The sequence below is a fragment of the Patiria miniata genome, unplaced genomic scaffold, assembly GCF_015706575.1.
Source record: "Patiria miniata isolate m_02_andy unplaced genomic scaffold, ASM1570657v1 HiC_scaffold_8, whole genome shotgun sequence".
Taxonomy (NCBI): domain Eukaryota; kingdom Metazoa; phylum Echinodermata; class Asteroidea; order Valvatida; family Asterinidae; genus Patiria; species Patiria miniata.
This window is the reverse complement of record NW_024037075.1, coordinates 3375436-3396250: the sequence shown is the minus strand read 5'-3', so window position 1 is coordinate 3396250 and position 20815 is coordinate 3375436. Positions and strand designations below refer to the sequence as shown.

The 20815-nt window shown below is 42.1% G+C and overlaps 1 protein-coding gene across 1 annotated transcript in view; it reads right to left on the bottom strand.

Annotated features, from left to right (window-relative positions):
* The window catches only part of LOC119719662 (mucin-2-like), a gene marked incomplete at its 3' end in the record, with an annotated part of 43399 nt that extends 23252 nt beyond the window's left edge, over positions 1–20147 (bottom strand). The window contains exons 1-22 of the mRNA XM_038189160.1: positions 19497–20147; positions 18161–18312; positions 17140–17616; positions 16293–16418; positions 15038–15146; positions 13739–14005; positions 13074–13290; positions 12053–12440; positions 10847–10977; positions 10424–10533; positions 9677–9723; positions 8377–8617; positions 7965–8014; positions 7655–7720; positions 6469–6726; positions 5302–5603; positions 4261–4423; positions 3036–3276; positions 2271–2320; positions 1647–1700; positions 1182–1319; positions 98–384 (exon numbers count right to left, since the gene is read on the bottom strand). Coding sequence (XP_038045088.1) covers positions 98–384; positions 1182–1319; positions 1647–1700; positions 2271–2320; positions 3036–3276; positions 4261–4423; positions 5302–5603; positions 6469–6726; positions 7655–7720; positions 7965–8014; positions 8377–8617; positions 9677–9723; positions 10424–10533; positions 10847–10977; positions 12053–12440; positions 13074–13290; positions 13739–14005; positions 15038–15146; positions 16293–16418; positions 17140–17616; positions 18161–18312; positions 19497–19945 — 4323 coding nt within the window. The remainder of the gene's footprint in view (positions 1–97; positions 385–1181; positions 1320–1646; positions 1701–2270; positions 2321–3035; positions 3277–4260; positions 4424–5301; positions 5604–6468; positions 6727–7654; positions 7721–7964; positions 8015–8376; positions 8618–9676; positions 9724–10423; positions 10534–10846; positions 10978–12052; positions 12441–13073; positions 13291–13738; positions 14006–15037; positions 15147–16292; positions 16419–17139; positions 17617–18160; positions 18313–19496) is intronic.
* Between the last annotated feature and the right edge of the window lie 668 nt (positions 20148–20815).

Below are 20815 nucleotides of genomic sequence, written 5' to 3'. Positions count from 1 at the left end.
GAATAACATGCAAGCAAGTTCTATTTTGTTTTATTCGGATCTGATGGTGTTCTTGTTAAATTCTCTAATGCCCGACAAAAACATAACGGAAACTGACCTCGTACGTTTCACCATTGAGAACACAATCAGGACAATCTTCGATTTTCACGCACATGTATGTGTCCCAGGCGAAGCCAATCTGGTATTGCAGGGATTTTTCATTCTGGTCATCGCTGTAGTCTCGGAGATACCCTTCTTCGCAGTTACAGGGGTAAGTCTTCAAATGTAGGGAATCGGGACGACAAAAGCTGTCTGTTTTGAATGGAGGGGACTGCTGATCATAGTTTTCATCCTCTTGATCTTCACACTGAATAGGTTCCACAACGTGACACTTTTCGAAGCAATCTATGTAAAACAAAAACGACAAACGAAAATAAAACAGACATAATATAAATTGCATACTCCACATCAATACTGAGAGCACACTCGGGCTGTAGCTTACTGAATAAAAGACGAAGAAAAACGTGGACTATGGACTTATGAATCCATCATTATTAAAAGTACTGGCACTCCCCTTTTGCAAAACGTATCTACAGAGTCTGTAGATATAGTAAGTACTTTACACAATGCTCTTTTATCTAATTTCATTTTGACACCCTAGTCTAGAGATACAGCTTATTAAATGAAAGGACTCGAATTTCAAGTTGGGATACTCTTCAGATTATCTGGCATCTGATGAAAGGCATTCATTATTATCAAGAATGTCTATAAAAGCCTTTCATTCGTCAGTTAATCTTAAAAAGTGGCCCAGATTTTGACAGTCTAGGGTTTGCCATGACTTTCAAAAAAAAGGTCAACATCACACCAAACAAAAAATCCCGTCAAGGGTAAAGAAGCACTCTACCATCTCAAGGTAATTGATTTACAAACCACCAGCTCCACGACTTAGTTTCCTCAGAAACAAATGTCATTTCACTGCTACATTGTTTTTGGGAGACATGCTGTATAACCTAAGAGTGACAGCATATGAAGGACTGATCAGAGGTGCATGTTGCTTGTTCACTGTTCATATGATCTACAGTGTACATATACAAGCAGTTACAGGTGAGATGGCACCCAGCAGTTCTTTAATATAAGCGTCCGTTGATTGTTTCTGTAATCAGCATGTCCGTCGTTACAGTGAAAATAACAAAAGAAGTTACTTGGCACTGGAGTGGTAGTTTCAGTGAATGTCGTAGTTTCAGTGGTCAAGGTAGTTTCCACGATGCTTGTCGGCACTGCCGTTGCTTCCGTTGCTTCAGTCGTAGATTCTGTTGTGCTCACTGCTGATGTTGACTCCTCTGATAATGAATGAGTTTGAGATATTGAGATACACACTCTTTTACGTAATACGCTTCATTCTCACTCCTCTGTGTGCCTTGTGGACACTTGGTGCAAGTTATAAAGTAGGAAGAAACATAACGAGGACAGTTGTGGTTCAGGAGTATACCATCACAGTCCAGCTCACAGACGCAAACGAGGCCGCAATTGACTATCAAAGAGAAATATGATTTTTAAATGATGAACGGCTTTCAAGAGTGCAAGTGACAATGGCGTTTCCCATGCCTCTTTTCTACCTAATGTTGGTGTTTAAACAGGCATATTTTTAGTTGCTCGTATCTACTAACCTTTTGTGGTGAGAGGTGTAGTTTCTGTTGCTTCTGCTTCTGTTGTAATTTCTTCTGCCGGAAAAAAAGTAAAAATTGTGATATAACCTGTTAAAACACACACACACTGTTGTTTTACCATACTCTCCAGGACAATGTTATGTGTTTCCCTTTGTCCCTTTAATATAACATTCTCCCACAGACTAAGCGCACAAACTTACTACAGAGGATAGTTTCAAACAAACGACCCAACTCCCGAGGATCTAAAAATTCCAATCGAGACATTTGCGCATGCACGTTTAAAATCATCCCCTTGTCAATCATTGGAGAATATCGGAACACTTGTTTGATTGAATACTTGTTCGTGTTTGCTATGTCCCTGAGCAGTTCAGTTTACCACCTGACTCTACTGCAGCGTAATAATAGACGCAAGCCTTAGAAATCCTTCAGGAAAACTGAACTTTTAAAGCGTGCACTGTTAGCCACCAAAAAATCATCTGTTATATGTAAAGGAAGTACTATTTACACAAACACTTCCAAGCTTAAATTTCAGGCATATTCAAAGGAGTTGAGCACTCTTGTAACTTCTTTTTAAGTTTAAGTATCAGGTTCGCGCATTCTCTGCCAGAAGACAAATACAAGTACCTGTTGTACAACTTGACCCGCTGCATTGCATCCGTCCCTCCTTGCAGGTGCTGCCAAAAAGGAAATGAAAAATAGACTCTCGTAATTTGTTCGGTCCTTTTTTTTTACTGATCGTGCCAAAATATTGTGGAATGAAACTCTATTATGCACTGAAATTTATTCACTGTGAAAACATCATTTTCTGTATTCGTTAGTACAGAAAGTACCAAATACAAAGGCAGCCATAGTTTTTGTCAATTTGTATGATTTCTCCTTGATACCCTTGCTCGGTTGGGATGCCTATATCGTAAATTTTAATTTAGAGGAAACTGTAAAGTGCTTGTATTAAAAACACTTGTCCAAGTGGAGAGAATAAGGGTCTTAAAGACATACCTCCGTAACCCTAGCAAAATTACATTCAATAGACCATTATCATGTTGTGGCCATCTTGGGTTTTTTTTTCCCATTTAAATCAACGTAACCAAAATCGAGGCTGGAAAGAAAAATATAGTCTGGTTCCTTTTTGCACAAACACAAAAATCATTATCCTTCGGTATTGTTTGATGCTGAACATGACTGGAATGGTGGCAGCGTGATATATATAGTTTTAGTCGACGAAGATTCTTCATTTAAGTTTCCACGGACATCACAGAATCCTTTTTGACCGATGTCTCTGCACATGCGTTTAAGAAAAACAAACCTCGCTAACTACATTTGTGACGCAGTAAGCAGGGAATGTTCGCTAAGGGCAATCAAGCTGAGCCATGAAATTTGAATGAGTCTTACCAAGTTCGGCAGTCCTCAATGACAGTGTAGCCAGGTGGCACCTCCTTGCCGTCGTAGATACATGGGCAGACAGGCGTCTTCACGCACTCATCTTTCCACATCTTGGTGCCCTTGATGCAATGACATCCTTCCACACAGCTCATCTTACAGTTGAAAGTTCGCTTCAAATCTTCCCCCTGACAGGTGCCCTCACAGATTTCCCCGCATGTAGTATACTCCATCCCGTCCTTACACATAAATTCTGTCGGTTGAAGTAGACAAGGAGTTGCCAGTAAAGGATTCCTGACCCTTTGATAAACTGTCTGTGTGGGCTCCGTGCGCCAACAAAAGAGGGCGCCCTTTTTACCAACAACGACGTCTCGTGGGTGGGACATTTAGCTGGTTGACGCGCACCGTTCCGTGTGTGTGACGCACGTGCACCAGGGGATTTGTACTATGTACACGCAGTTGTACATGGTACCCCCGCGCGTCGCGGCAAAATTGCAGTCAGGCAAGATGGTGTCGATCGGTCATTCTCGAGTGCTTTCTTTGCCGGTGAGGGGGTACTTGTGAACGGAGAGGATATACATACATAAGTGAAGAAGGGTGCACACCGGTAAATAGGACCTAAATCCATCCGCCGAGCTCATGAATAAAAGATCAAAATATTCTTCAGTAAAGAATTCTGAGAGCCATAGTGTTGGGCAATTTTGGAGACCCTTTCAATTAGTCCAGTGTTTGTCCGTTGGAGACCGAGACAAAAGTGACTGCACGCTAGGGTTGCCGCCAAAATTGCGCAATGCCTGTGGCTCGGTTCGCCAAATGTGCCTTGCCGCCCATTTCTCATTGGCTGAAGATCACCCCATCCTGAATGGAAAGCTGCAAACTTGTCCTGCTTGCCAATTGGTTAGAAATCCCGTGATCTAATTGGTTTATTCTAGCCTTCAGGTATTATGTATCCCAACCATGTCTATGGGCATTGTGTACACATATTTTTCATGTATTTCCTAGGCTCAAAGTGCTCTGCGTGCGACAGTATGCTATGCAGAGGGACTGCTCGACTTTAATATTTCTAAATGGACCCAGTTGATTCGAAATTTCTGCTTATAAACAATTTGAGCTTTAAGTGATTAAATGTAATAACAACCAAATCAATCCTTTTTTTTAAATTACAGCAGTTGCAAATGTTGTATAGTACAAAAATCATGAAAAATTTGGTCAAGGCATATTCCTACAAGAGACTTACCACATCTGCTTAGGTTGTATCTCCAGTTGCCCGGGATCACGCCCAGCTCACCGCAGCGTTTGGCGTAGTTGGTGAGGACAGTGCACATGCATTCGCAATCACCTCCTCGGTTGCATTCACATGTATCATACTCGCAATCTTCAATAAATGGTTCGGGGTCGACCTTGATCCCGGAAAAAAAAAACAGTTGAGACAATTAGCGATTGCTGGATTTACTTTTAGTTATATATGACCTTAAGATTTCAACCCAGATTTAAATCATTGCCACTTGAAAACAGAAACTTACTCGGAAATATAGAGAAGTCGTTGTCAATTCTATATACGAATCACTTATTCTGAAATAATATTACGAAACGCCTCCCATTCAATACACGTGAATTAACAATAGTAAGCCATAATTTAACTCAACCAAATTAGCTGCCCTGACTTTTCGGTCTTAACAAGACCTGCTAGGGGCACATGACAGTGGCACAAGAAACAAACATGTAGGGCACACACCGGCATGCAAGAATGGAAGGAGAAATCAATAAGGAATGTACCAAGCTAGTGTGGCAGCAGGCGATGATCAAAGTGAAGGGATTGGGCGGAAGGAACGAGGGGAGTGAGAAGGAAGGGGTGATGCTGATCGGAACAAAGGAGGCAGCGCATGAAGTGCGAGATGAATAGGGGCGCAATGTAATTAATATAACTCCTCTTCTTTTAAATTTTCAATACTATTTCTATTAAAAACCACCGAAAACATGCTTCCTTTGTACTGTCATTGAAAGTGTCCTTGTGAAAATAAATGTTCAGCACTCAGAAAGTTCCCGGGTCAGATTTCATCCGGAATCTGGGTCATTGTTTGACCCGATACTTTTCAAGGTCAAAAGTGACACTTTCTTCTGGGTCAAAATGACATTTCTCTGGCAAGATCACTTTTTGCGTTGGCTCAAACCGGAAACCTTGGCAAAGGTGTCATTTTTGCCTATAAAAAGTGTTCAAAACTGACTCACTACCATGTTTCCCCTTGGAATTTCAATAAACTGATTTGAACTAGCTTACCAATCGGTGGCATTCCTTAAATATTGGGTCTTTGAGTTTACTGCATTCGGACTGCGCAAACCGTTTTCTCTCCGGAAACTTCTCACAGGGATGCTCGGGTATCGGGGGCATGTCGCAGCCGTCACTGATCCTCCAGCTGTGGCCGAACACAACGGCGGTGGCACCGTCCTCGTTCGCTCTCGTCCTGAAGTCGTTCGTGCTGTCACTGTCAAAATTACCGCACAAGCCGCAGGTCCTTTGGTAGAATTTCCCGTCTACGGTGACGAAGACGGACGTACGTCTATCCCACATCACGGTGATTCCTGTGAGTAACGTAAGACATGAATTGTTGTCTGAACATTAGCATAACTGAGACAGAAGCCCCATGGCTATCCCTTGAGGATGGTTTGGACTCCTTGTCTTGACTGCTCTATGGGTCTATTGCTTCCAAATAGACCCATATTTTGTGGAGTGCTGTGGTCCAATGGTTACGGTTTTCAACTCACGTGCCTTGGTACGTGGGTTCGAACCCACGTACCACAACATGGTGCTTGTGTGCGTGGGCAAGACACTTTATTACAATTACCTCTCTCCACTCAGGAGTATAAATAGGTACCTGTGAAGGTAGAGACCAGGATGCGCTGACCTCGAGCTGCTGCACAAACTGGTCTTATGGCCTGATGATCAGCGGTAATAATTGTGAAGCGCTTTGACACCTTTTGGTACAAAGCGCTATATAAGCACCACATTGTTATTACCATTATTATTATTATTATTATTATTTAGAAATGGTTTATCTAATTTAATCCTACTTAAAGTTTAAACGCGCACAAACACACAAAAGAGATTTCTTGTCAGGTGGTTTAACCGCATAATCACTCCTATTGTTGAATATGTCATGGAAACCTTCAAATCGTAAGTTGAAAACGAGCAATAAATATCCATCACCGACTGGTTGGGCCCTGAGACTTTTCCGGTTCAAAATGATTCTCTTTCGAGGTCAAAACTTGTTTGAATCATTTCCGGGTAATTTCCACCGAAAGGTGTTATTGTGACCCGTCAAAGTGTCAGGCCTAATAAAGCCGGATTCAAAGTCAAATTGGACTCGGATTCCGAGAATCCAACCTGGACCTGTTTTTTTAAAGTATAGCATTACATTATACTTGAAAAAAGTTCTAGGCAACTTACCGTGCTCAGTGACGATAACGACGTACATTCCAGGATACAGAATTTCGAACTTGGCTTTCTGATTTTTCTTACGGGGTCGAACGGAGGGTCTGGCACCTCTCACTAGGGAAATGGTGACACCATGAATAGTGACGTCAACGGCCTTGGTGCAGGTCACCTGACCCGTTCCGCAAGGGACATTCTGAACGACCACCTTGAATGTGCTTCGTGCACCATGTTCACCACAGTCGTCGGTTGTCAAAATGTACCGACAATCTCCTGCGACATAACCAGCATTTATGGTTTGTTTATATTCTAATGATTGACACTTCTAGACATACAAAATAATACAAGTTGAACAGGGGCTGCAAGGAAGCTACAGAACTTTAAAACTGCCATCTATAAAGGTGTATGTCTAGATCCCTGACCCCCAAAAGCGCTTACTTTTCTCGCCTTCCACCGTGTGGCCCTGGTTCGATTCTTACCCTGGTCCACATGTGGATTGGGTTTTTCAGTCCCTATACTTGATTGCGTGGCTTTCCCCAGAATATTCTTCTGGGGTTTCTTCCCACTTTTAAAACTGTAATTTTTTCTGTCTTTTAATAGGTCTCTTCTGGCTGTCGAGCTACAGTGCATATAGGGCACTTTTGAGGAATCGTTGGTTTTATTACCAGAAATATGTGAATAAAAAAATATGTATACAGTTCAAATAGTAATTTTAATTTTGTTACTCCTGACAGCAGTTATGTTACTGATAAAATACCTTGAAACAAATCGCTATGATACATTTTCGTACTGTTTATAGGTCAATTCAATCCGTGCTGTTTTATTAGTTTCAGCCCGAAAAATAATGGGTTATTTTCTAGCACTACAATTTCACGCGGTTTGATTGAGGCATCGAGCGAAACTATAGTCACCTGTGTTGAGTAAATATGATGTAATTCCCTTACAAATCTCGGATTTTAGAGGTCCGTTTATAATTCAAGCGTACCTTTGTCGTTAAGGTCTCAAAAGCGTCCAAAAGAACAATAATGTATTTTTTGTCAGTAGAGAGCAGACTAGGAACAAAATTGAAACTTTTTACTTTCAAACAAAACTTACAAATTGAAATATCGTATGGAGAAAAACATCATTTTTGGGGGGAAGAACAAGGAGAGTACCTCGATCTTCAAATGTGTTTTCACACTCGAAAATGTTAAATATTTACCTTGGAAATCGTATTTTTTGCCATCGTACGTTATATAGTGTGGATCTCCATAAGATCGGCAGGTAGCTACAGGTGGATAATAAAATGATTTATGATGCATCATTCGAAAGACAAAAATGTGGATGGAAAACAAAACATCTCAAGAAAGGTTGAGGATTGCTGATCCCAGCCTTGATTTTGTTTTTTAGTTATGGAAAAATTTAGTTATGGACAGACAAACAGCATCCTCGCTAAAAAAAAAGTAATAAATTAACATTGCCAACATAATGCATTTTTGAACACAAGTCCTGAACTTGTATGGGGAAATTACCTGGACACGTTTTATCTTCGCATTCGATGTTCTCGTTCGGACGACAAACGCTGAAAGAAAGCACAAGTGTTTTAAATTGGCGGATTTTGCGCCCTTTAAAAAAAAAATAGGGGGGGGTAGGGGACATGGAGGGAGAAAAATAAGTAGACTACTCAATCGATTTGAAAAAAAAAACCGTTTCTACTTGTACTTTAGTTAAATCAACTCTAAAAATACTGTTCATTAATGCACACAGCCGTTTTCCAACCCAACTTTTTTTCCTTTTTCCTGTTTAATCAAGCAGTTCAGGACTAAAACTTTTTTTGAAAAGGCAGTGTGGCAATAATGTAGAAGTTATTATCTAATATGCTTATCTTGAAATTTTTTTGTGGGTTCAATAAACTAAAGGACAAAACGTCTGGCTAATAATCACCATTTATTGCAGTCTATGTTAAAGTGTTCGCCTGTGTTGTAGCTACGGCCGTTGTGGTAACAAGGGCACAGTTCCTCTTTGATACACGTCCCACCGCCAGGTGCACGGACCAATCCAATGGGGCAGCCGCAGCCCGGGGAACAATGCCCCCTTTTGCATGACAGGTGGATGTTGTCGCACTGACGCTCGCATTGCACGCATTTCATCCACGTTAAGCCGTCTGGACACTGGTCAATGCGGTCTGGACAGTAAACAATGTAAAATGCGAAAGGATTAACATTTGCACGTAGCGTTCTTACCAATGACAGGATTTATGATTTCGATTCTAAATAATAAGTAATAATAATAAATAAAAAAAAATAATAATTAATGACAATCATTTATTAAAGATAAATGGGTCATTTGGGAGACATTCCAATAGAATTGTGCACACATGGTTTCCAACTTTAATGACCCCTAACGCAACTGTACCTCATCCTACCCCACGAATTTTGGTATATATATTTACGAGCAATCGATCTAGCCTATCGCGACGATATAATTTTGCCTCTAAATAGTAGCTGTGACATTAGGGAGACAGTGTGCCCGGTGTCTCCCGAAGGTATAAGTTATGACGACAATATGTCTCCTTAAGGCACCATTAACAGGTGTAACGCTCAGTGAAAATGAACCACAAAGTGCTACTCGTAGACAAACTCAAGAACTGCCCTCAGATGCGACGTCAAAATGCAAAGCGTCTATCCACAAAATGTTTACTCTCGTATGTTGCCATTCCCTTTTGCAGATCCTCTTCGAGATTTAATAAGTTCATCAACTCTTCCAATAGCCAACACAAAAAAAAACGATATAAACTAATTCCTAACTTCTTTGCACGTGTTGGCTACATTTGAGAGCATTGGTGAAATCTGGGATCTGTGAAATCCGGTAAAAAAAGACAGTAACTGTTCTCAATATTTTCTCGAAGGCATGCCAAATACAACAAATGAGTCTTGTTTGTTATACTATTACAACAGCCCTGAGTTGTTGTCAAAGGCAGCAGAAACTAGGGAAAAAAGGAGTTTTCACGAAGCCTGGATGAAAAACTGGAGAGACGGGCAACGCATTAATTGAAGACCGAGTGAAGCGGCATGAAACCAAATAGCCAACTCCGAGCCGTGCAAAGGTTGGTCGGTCTCAAAACTAGACACAAAAGATATGACTTACCATTTGTGTTGTACCGGCCAAAAACAAAACGAAAGTTGTTTAGTCCAGAAAAAAACAACATGTTTTATTCAATTCAACGGAACATTCAGGAACTCACCTGGGCAGGTTCTTTGCGAACATTTGGCGATACCATTTGTACACACGCTGCAATAATAGTTTAAAAAACAAAAACAATGTGAGTAAAGACTGTATTGCTGTCAAACAGTTCGCCTAATCACATACGTTTTATGGCTTCGGCCCTGTTACAACTGACAATGTAGTAACAAACTGATAACGTTTGATCACCAACCGACAAAGTTGACCGATATTTTATCACTAATTGATAATGTAACAAAAAATGACGGACACTGTTATGTAACCACAGCACCAGTAAATTTGTGTTACATTATCGGTTACGGCCGATAAGGGAACAACAGCTGACTGATAGTATAGTACATTAATTTTACTACACTATCGGTCAATTTCGTGTTACATTATCGGTTAGTGATACAGTATCGGTCAATCTATGTGACATTTTCGGTTGGTGATACATTATTCGTTGGTTACTACATTATCAGTTGTAACAGGCCTCAACTGGCAAACGGTTATCGCATCTGCTAGGATGGGGTCGCATAATTAGGAACCGTTAGATATGGTAACGTATGCAGCTAGGAATATAAGCGAAGCGTGTGAAGGCAGTGCAGCCGTCACGGGGATGCGAACTCGCGAAGCCTTTTCATTTTTATGGTCCTACTGCACAATACGGGCGAGTAGCACAACTGTACTGTTCGGAACATACGGTGATAAGTTTGATCATGAAACGTATGGTAATGCTTCTTTTCTCTGTACACATTTAGACTTTTACCATTGATTGCAAGACTCCCACCAATCCTTGCCAGGTTGAAACGTCCTCCCGTTACGTTGACAAGGGCATTCCGATACGGCTACGCACTTGTTTTCTTCGTCACTGAAAACCTATTGCAACAAAAACAGTTTGAAGTAAATTTAGTTGCTAAACACTCATATCAAATCAAACTTTGACGCATCGCCGCACTTTGCTAAACTATTAAGACTACTTGACAGAGTTATCTATTTGTTAATTTTAGGAAAACCATTTGTAGCTAATTTCGATATATAATGATCAAATTGGTTCGAAGAGCATCGTAAGGTGTTACTAGGTGTGAAAACACGTCAACATTCACCAAAAGTCAACCTCGGAGCATTGAGCATGAAATTACAGAATACCCAGGCGTTGACTGGTGGGCCAAGTGGGCCCGTTAGTTGTTACCTTTCCATCGGGGCACCGGCATCCCTGGATGCATTGTTCTTCACACTCAGAAGCACTTGTCAGATCGTGGCAGGTCACGTTGCACATTGAACCACACTCTTTGTACACCTTGCCATTAGGACAATCAGCGGCTGTTGTCATCATGCAGAAACAAAAATGTATACATATCTAAGTGAACGTAGTCAATGAGTGAACATTGAGGGCAACATATCTAAAGCCCTACCAGTTAACACTGGCGTGTCACAGCGATCAATTTTAGGTCCACTGTTACTTATTACATGTATTTATACAAGTGACCTACCCCTTTGTATCCCTAATGAATGTACTTTGTTCATGTATGCCGATGACTCGACATCAACGTGTAGTTCAACCAATGTTGATGAAATAGAGAACAACCTGAATACAGCCCTAGCGAGAATTTACGATTGGTGTGTCAGAAACTAACTTACAATAAACGCCAGCAAAACCAAATCCATGCTTACTGGAATTAAAATAAAAGTCTACAGTACTTGCCTTAATGTCAGTATTGCTGGTAGCCCAGTTGTAAAGGTGAACTCTTTGAAGTGTCTAGGTGATGAACTTTAAGTTGGGGCCCACACATTCCATACGTGAAGAAAACAGTTTCCTCTAAACTAGGTATGCTAAATAGAATCCGCCACTATGTTCCCCAAAGCAGACTGCACTCTCTTTTTGTTAGCTTAGTTTTGCCATATTTAGATTATTATAGTACTGAATGGGGAGGAAGGTACACATCACACGACAATACTGTCACACTGTACATGTAGCTATAATGTAGTTTTACAATATATTGTATTTATAACATTTGCTTAACAATTATGCATTAGTCAATTAATGATGTTATCCCTTTGTTTTGAATTGTATTGTATTTGTAATGTATTGTATTTGTATATATACATGTTTGTAGTTTTTTTAATGTATGCAGAGCCCCAATGGAAACCAGTTTTAAACTGTTTGGTATACCCTGGGTAAAGAAATGTAATAATAAATAAATAAATACATGGTGAGTAAAAAAAAAAACCTGTGTTCAATCACCGTCCATGCACGGACTCTGCTAAACAATGATGCGCGTGCGCAGAGGTGATCCAATCAATGGCTTTAAATGAGAGCTAGCTACCGGTCCCCATATTTTTAGGAGGGGCGGGACGGGGCGGCCGGGGAAGCAGTCTTCAGTGACTATATACTTACAACACAGATGCTGGCTCCTCCAGTCAATGACAACACCCATTTTAGCACATTCTCGGGCATAAGCAGCGAAGGCCAAGCACGTCGCTCCCGCCGCCGAGTCCGTGCATCCGTCGCTCAAGCACTGTTTGTAGAACTTCACGGTCTCCACTTTGTAGAAACACTCCGAAAAGGGAGCCTGCTTCAGTATACGGCAGACGGAGTTGGTCCAGGCACGATAAGTCGGCTCGAGTTCACAGAAGTCTTCGCCGTTCCCGAGGCTGCCCTCAGTACACTCAGCATTGGCGTTCCATTTCGGGGCGAACAGGTTCGGCACTCCTACAGTCGACCCCGAGGGGAGCTGGAAGTCATCAACATTCTTCCTGTTGAAGTTTCCGCAAAGACCATGCACCTGCAAATTGAAGGAGAAGAAAACCTTAAAGGGGCACTGCGTCCTGAAATCCCCGAAAATGTCATGTTTTGGATGTCCTGAAATCCCCGAAAATGTCATGTTTTGGATTGTTTACTTATCCTATTTCACACATCTGGTTGAAAGGAAACCAACCTAATGTCTTACCGTTCCCGAGAAAAGACGGGGGAAAAACGATTGTTTACAACGGACATGACGAGGTCTGACACGTGTTTCCTGTCGTTTTCATACAATGTATGATACACGTTGTGTGTGTCTAGTATTACACACGTACACAGCACCGTGCTCACGAACAACGGTGACCAATCGCCAATGCGCAAAATGTGATTTCTTAACAAGTCCGCAAAAGGCGAACCCTTACGGCTGGCATCACAACTAACAAGAACTGCCCGACTTTAAATCGAGGCTTTTCTGTTATTCTTTATCTTTGATCTTTTGTTAATAGTAACTTGCAACAGCTCCCGTTGGTTTTGTACACGTTTTATAATCGTCCTCGATTAGATTCCTGTCCTCAATTACTCGATGATGCTACACATGTGTGTCCTCGATTCACACCTTAAACATGCGCATACATCCTTCCTTTCTTCTTTATAGTATAGCGGTGATATGACATACCTTGCCAAGCATGGTTTCAGCTGCAGTCACATAGATGCGGTTATCCATGCCGAGCAGAAGCTCAATTCCCTGCTCCGGCATTTTCACCAAAGTGAAGGTGGAGGACACACGCCTTATCGAGATTGCGCCGTTCACAGCAAATCTTTCGTACGGCAAATCCATCCTCGCCTTTGGCTGGTTGTTGATACTCACAGTGACTTCACCTTGACTGTTGAGTCTTTTTTTATTGGCAAGATAAAAAGAGATCGCAGAATAAGGACTTTTCATTCCAAAGTTGATATTTTGATTTTAGATCTTAAGATCTATGAGCGGTCAAATTTATTGGTTTGGATTGTTTGCATACTGCACCTGCGTGTCCATTGTATTTTTTAAAGCGGTTTTGTGGTGTCATCTGCTTCTTCTGTATGCATTATCGATGTAAACAGATATGCAACATGGTTTGAGGGACAGTTTTCCTATTTTCGTGTGGATGTCATGTCTCTTTTTGCACGTCTGCTAATGACTGATCAAGTTTATTTTGTTTTTAGCTTGGGCAAATTAATTGTACTTTCTCAAACTGCCTGAATGCCAGTCTTATTATTTTTTTATAATGTCGGTCTGAGAATCGGATATCGTAATGAGAAAAACCAACTAAAAGTTGGCTAAAATAGGCTAAGGCAACTCACTCAAAAAGAGAACCGTCTGGAGACCTGACGCTGATGCCGGGAGGCGAATTGCAGCGCAGCTTGTTGCCCTTGCAACCCGTCTTATCCATGAATATGCTAAAGGTGGCGATGTCCCTGCCCAGGCTCTGGACAAGCACGTATTCGCAATTGCCATCAAACTCGTAGCTGGTCCCATCGAATGTGGTGAAAGAGCGCCCTCTATAAATGGTGCACGTAGCCGGGCAGGAGATGTTCTTACAGTTACTGAGCCTGCCTTCCATGCATATACTGATGGAGTTAAGGGACAATTTTTAAAAAAAAGTTCTTTAGAGACAAGTTTAACTTTTGCGCAAGCGCATGCAGGCATTTGCATGCATCGGATTGACCCTACCATTACAATGATTCACAAGGCTGCCACTCGGAGGCGCAATTCATGCTAAACCATTGTTGTAATCCACGTACTAATGATAGGTCACTAGTACATCACATGTCCATGCAAAACGCAAGCCCATTTCCAATCAACAAAATAAAGAGGGCATGATTACTTTGAATAGCTATAGTCAGTTGAATATTGGATTGAATTACTTGTGATGTTTTGTGTATCAATAGACAACCCAACCCCAACCACCCCACCCCATCCCATCCCACCCCACCCCAACCCAACCCATCCCAACCCCACCTAACCAAACGTAACCCAAGCCAACGCACCCACCCTTACACAGGAACCCAACCCAACCCAACCCAATATATGCACACACGTGTGTAAACACCGGCAATCGTGGACGCCCCATTGTCCCTAATCCTCTTTCCTTTGTTTGTTCTCTAACTTTTAAGCAACAGCTCTCATTGATTTTGTTCACGATTTGAGATCGTGGACGTATTGTTTGTGCCCCAATTCTTTGTCTTACATTCACGTTTGCCGGTGTTTACACACGCAATCCAACCCAACCCACACACACAAGTTGTAAACACGTAATCGTGGACCCCTGTTGCCCCTTTTTTGTTTGTACGTGAACTTTTTTTTTAGAAAAACCTCTCATATGTTTTGTACACGATCGTCAATTTGGAGTTTCGGGAATTGTGGACACTATTGCCGTTATTGTTCAACTTCCCCTATTGAATGCAAAAAAAATAACCTCCAACCAAACTCAACTCAACCCAACCAAACCCAACCCCTAGCCAAACCAACGCCACGCAAAGCAACACAACGCAACACAATGAAACCCAACACAACACAAAGCAACACAACGCAACACATTTTAGGCGAGTCGAGCAGAGAAGAGCTGATTCGCAGCTCAAGCAACCTGATGCGACACTCACCACTCTCTACAGGTGTCCCTCACAGTAGTACCGGCCGAGAACAGCTGCCCACCATGACGACAAGGGCAGTTTTCTTTGAGAACGCATGTGGCACCGTCAAAATAAGTTCCTAGATAAAAGGGAAATGTTCAAAATATGGAAAGGTTTATACAGACAATGAGCAAAATCCAGCCGTGTGGTTGCGAACGCGCAATCGTGCCTGTTGTTCAGCAAAGCTAATCCGATTACGTACTTAAACGCTGTAACAGAGCAGTGAAATTTGTGAACCCACAAAAAACGGCCTATTGAACGTCGAGTTTCTCAGAAAATATACTCAGTATGATTGAAACGATAATGGAGGAAGAAATTCTTAACTTCATGTCAGTGGAAAAATCGCCCTCATCGATGCCAAAACGTCAATACTGGTTACTGGTAAAGCTGACCTTAAAGTCGGGAAGAAATCTTTCAGAGTAGTTGGACACTTATATCATCTAAGAATGTTCCGAATTGTAGCTTAATCTGTTGTTGCAAACGCTTGTGTTACACCTAACCATCTCCAAGCAAAACTTCGACGAGGAATTTTTGCCATCAAAACCCATGGTTTTCAGCTAAAAACCTACAGTGCTGTAGGAGCTACGGTTGACCGATCTCGGCCCGGCAACACAATGACGCCGATGCATATTTATTAGCGTCAGTCGGCGTGACTTGGCGTGGGTCTCGGTATCGACTAATGGAAGCCGGCAAAGAGGCTGATATTTATCAAGTAATAACTCGTGAAAGAGGTTTTTTCTTCAAATTTTTACTACACACCATAATAGATTGGAACCTTATTAATATTCGTAAGGCTAGAAAAGATTGACATGTATTGCATACGCCCGTGTTACAACTTTAAAAAATGCACGTAGCAAGGCCTTTTTTTACAATTTCAACGAAAAGTAATGATCATGATTTTTAGTACATACTTGGATCATTATAAGGGAAATAAGCCCTGAAAGTTGCATGATACGGTCTATTTTTAAAAGATTTCGCCCGCCAACGTGACATGTTGTGTGCCTGTAGTTTCATTCAAAATAAAGTGTCATGTAACATTCAAAAATCGCCCTCCGAAACCACACGGCTGAAACTGTTGTTTAAAGCTCCTTACTGATTGTTCGTATATAATTTCATGACAGATGAACACGTTGCAATTATTAGCACTGGACTGAAAAACTCATCTTACGAATAAATCGATCGGTTTAAAGTTTGAATCAGAAATCCGTCAAGAGGTAACACTTACCATCCGGGCACTGACAACCGGGAATGCAACGTTTATCGCAGACACCAGAAAAGAACATGTTCTCACAGGTCCGAGGACACGCCGACCCACACTCATTGTACTCCATGCCGTTACTGCATTGTATACCTGCCCATAAAAAGGCAAAAGAAATACATTGTCTAAGGAGTTTTTCTCTTTGTCTTTATACGACCACACTGTCCAGTTCAAAAGCAGGCGAGGATCTGGGGGAGGGGTGTTAACCCAGGAGCTGAAGCTCTGGGTTTTTTCTTAGAAATTCATTAAAAAATAATGCCCCCTGCTCTGATACCCTTAAACAATTATACTGGTAACAATAATTATACGCGTGTCCTCAAAATACGTTCAGAGCCAGCTACGGGGGTATTTGTACACTTTTCTGTAACAGTGTAAAATCGGTTGAAGTTTTATTTTCCACATGCCTTCATTTAAACACGAATAATTTAAAAGCTCCTTTAAATGCTAACACGGATCACGTTAGTATAGAACATGACCTATTGCTATACATAAGACGGAATTTAACGTCGTGGTGATATCAATCAAAATTAAGTTTTGCCCTTCGCCGAGGTATAAACACTGTATGCTCAGTGTGTTATCTCCCGAGTGAAAGTTCGAAAGTCACTCGGGTGGGACTCGAACCTTGTGCAGATGTCTTACCATTCGACCACCGAGCTAACGGGATTTGGTGACTGGTTCGAATCAGTGTAGGCTTACATAGCAGCGGGTACGCATTAACAATTCATAATTAGATGGAATTTTGCGTCGGGGCGATGTAAATCAAATTAGGTCTTGCTCTTCTAACCTTATTTTAAGCTATTTTTGTTTAACTTACCGCAGAAGTCGCGTGATCTCCAATTGGTTATAACGCCCCGTCTCGAGCATGCCTCCCCGTAGTCGGAGTACACTGCGCAGATGTCGCATTGTGATCGATCGCGGTGACAGAGCGACATGGAGAACCTGCAGGAGTTGCGAAACGACTGCACCCGAACGCGCTGTCTGCCCCCGCTGAAGCGAGGGCTGGTGGCGAACTCTTCGCAGATCCTTGTCACGTTTTCTTGCTGGTTCGGGGTCAGACTCTCGTATGGGTTGAGATCGCTGGTTTTCAGGGGTGCGGAACACTGACCAAACGGTCCCCTGTAGAGATTGGCGAACTCGGCCACCGTCATCCCCTTCAGATCGTTTCCGGCGTTGTTGTCGAAGGTACCGCACAAACCTCTCATGGTGTTTTCCTGACCGTTGGCGCCGTGGAAGAGTCGATCGACTGCCATGACTACTCTGTTGCTGCCGTCAAAAGACACCTTCACCGTTCCTGTGTGGATTCGAAGAAATATCAAAGCTTACTGGAACGAATGTCACAATATTCAACTTTCAGAACCCTTGCTATATATATCCCTAAACAAGACCATACCAAGCATAGTGAAGCTGACCCGGGCCGGGAGCACAAAATTCCAAACAATAATTGACTTAATCACTGGAAGTTTGTTCATGGTCTACAAAATGATTCAAATTTTAGTCCATCACGCGGTGCTCCATATACGATAGCACTTTCCGGCTCCTTTTGCCAGTTTATTGCTAGGTTCACACATTCCCGAATTATGGCCACGAATACCCCCGATCTATCCCGAATAAAAATAGATGATCACTAATATATCCCTGGCATTCACTACATAATAATGTGAATTGTTCCGCTTGGATTTCCTAATAGTTTGACGGTATAAAGCTTCCTTCGCCTTTTTGGATACTCACCTAATTACATTGCATGCAGATGATTCATTGTCCGAAAATAAATCCATGTGGGGGAATTCGTAGCTGCTAAAACACATAGCAGACTGTTGAATAGTTTGGATATTTACCATCCATAGAAAGGAATACAACGTAAATTCCTTCTTTGTAGACCTTGCTGTTAGTGGTACTGTGGAATGGCATTTCGACGATCCTGCCATTTGCTTGGACGACTCCGCCGGGGAGCAAGTCTATCACCAATAGTTCATGGCTGGCCCCAGTCCTGTTTTCAAAGAATATAAGTTTAAGAGAGGAACTAAACAAGTGCGAGTGCACATTAAGCTCTGGCCGTCTTTCATGAAGGTATAACGTTGAACGGAGATTGTGAGTACAAGCCAGGCCGCGGAATTCCACGTGCCGTCCAACGTAGCCTTTTCGCCAAGGCCATCGTGGCTTACAACTGCGAGCGACTGGAGCGAAGACTAATTCATCATGCACGAGTAGCACCGCAAGTTAAAACACGCTGAACTTGGCGAAAGGCTACGTCCCAGGCGAGGCATCCCACGCGATGTCCCACGCGCCCTCAAGGTCTCACACGCAAAAATCGGGTGTGGGATGCATTTGATGAAATTCATAAATTAAAAAAAAAAACGTGTGAATTTCACACTATTCCTATTGTTTTGCTTGAACATATTTTCTTTTAATAATCAAATTAGGTTTTGCCCTTCCCCGACGTATACGCAGTGTATAAACGCAGACTATACAGATTATACGTCGGTGGCGGCCCGAGCCTAATTTGATTTACATTTTGTGACGTTTTTGTGACACACTTGATCTGTTCCTGAAAGTTTTGCTTATGAAAGACTTTTGAGACGTTGGTGACTGCAAACATAAGCACAGTCCTTTTCAATAAGCGAGTTCGGTATTCCAAAATAGTCTGGTGCACAGCAAGACTCGACTTTTTTCGGGATCACCGTGGCAGATAAATACACACAAGGCTATGGGGGACGTTGCCGGTATGACCGAATCTCTATTTTGTGCAATCGAAAAGAGATGGAAATTTCCTTTGAGTTTGAACACACCAGACGCCTAAAAACACTTCACTGTCCCAAATTTCGTTTGCAAAACTGTTACTTCACAACACGACGATCCCTCAACTGTGCTGGTACCCCGCTATGCTTTTGCACACGTACTATGCCATTCGTATCCGGAAAGAAAAATCGGCAAAACTTGATGTCCCTGCAAAGTTGGAATTCGGAACTCACTCATTGTTTATGCCATGTTTAAGCTAAAGTGCGCAAGCTCAATATGACGCAACAATGGAAAAAGGACCGGTGAGTTTACTGCCACCAATTTCTCAAAAGTCTCCAATTTATTTGGCCTAACTGATCACGTCGATTCATTCAATTAATTACATTTAATTAATTACATTTGTTTCCCCAGCATGACAACAGCTTTGATACTCACGTGATATTTACAGCGCTGCGACATTCCTCCGAAGCCCCATCGCAAGTGTAATTGGGGACGATGTCCACGGTAAAAGAATCGTCTTCGCTGCTGAAATGCGCCATGATGTGTCGACACATGAGCGGGACGTTGTAGGACAGACCGTCAAAAGTCCGGACCGAGCCGCCGCAGCAGATGCTACATACTCCCGTCGATGGCTCGTCAACTGCAATGTCTGATTGTGGAGTTGTAACTCCAATTTGAGTTGTACCTAATTTCGCACAATCAATTACAACGTTGTAAACGTACAAATCACATTTTATGCAGTGTTCTTGTGCTTGCATTCGCGTGCCGGTACTCGTATTCGCACTAGCACTGGTAGTCGTGCTCCCCACCAGCGGCTTAGCCAGGGTTCTCATCTTTGGGGGGGGGGGGTGGAGGGTGTTACAGTGGAGGAAGGGGGATTTCATCCGTGCTAAATACAGGTTTCTTCTACCGGAAACCCGGCCTCATTAACATAAAAAGGGGAGGGGGATATGGTGCTGGGGGTGTTGGGGAGTAAGTTCACGAGTTGGCTCCCCGTCATTTGGGACCCTGTTCTCGTCTCCATCCAACACGAGAACGGGGTTTCGAATATACGCTCCTCGCTGAAAGCTTGCCTGAGTTTATTTTACCCCAAAAAGGGTGAAACTGCAACTTCCCAAACTTGGGTTGTTCTATAACCGATTCTTTGGGTTAGAATTTCTGCTAAATTCAACCAAAACTTGTGGTCATACAATTTGGTCTTGTATGACCACAACTTTTAGTGGAATTAACAGAGATTCTATCCCAAACAAATGGTTATTGAACACCCAATTTTGGATAGTTGCAGTTTTTACCCTTTTTTGGGGTAAAATTAACCGAGGCAATTTTTTCAGTGCAGTTGTCTAGAACGCTGTTCCGGAAACCGATTGTTCGTAAAAACGAAACGATCTGTCATTTTCATACCTTCATTATCTGTTGTGCAAGTCGTGTTTGTGATGGTACAATGACCCCTGTCCTCTGAACAATCTGACTGGCAGTGGGCTACCAAAAACAATCGAGCAATAACAATACAGTATAAGACAGACTGAGAAACGATATGTGAAACTCAAAAACAATCGAGCAATAACAATGCAGTATAAAACGATATGTGAAACTAGGGCTCATTATGTTCAGAAATTGGTGAACTCTTCACACTAACAGTGTATGTACTCCATAGAGTGAACATGTACAGTGTGAGTCGAAAAGACACTGCAGTAACCGAAGTAGAAGAAAAAAATGTTAAATAAATATATTTTGGGCTCGCTTCATTTAATAAA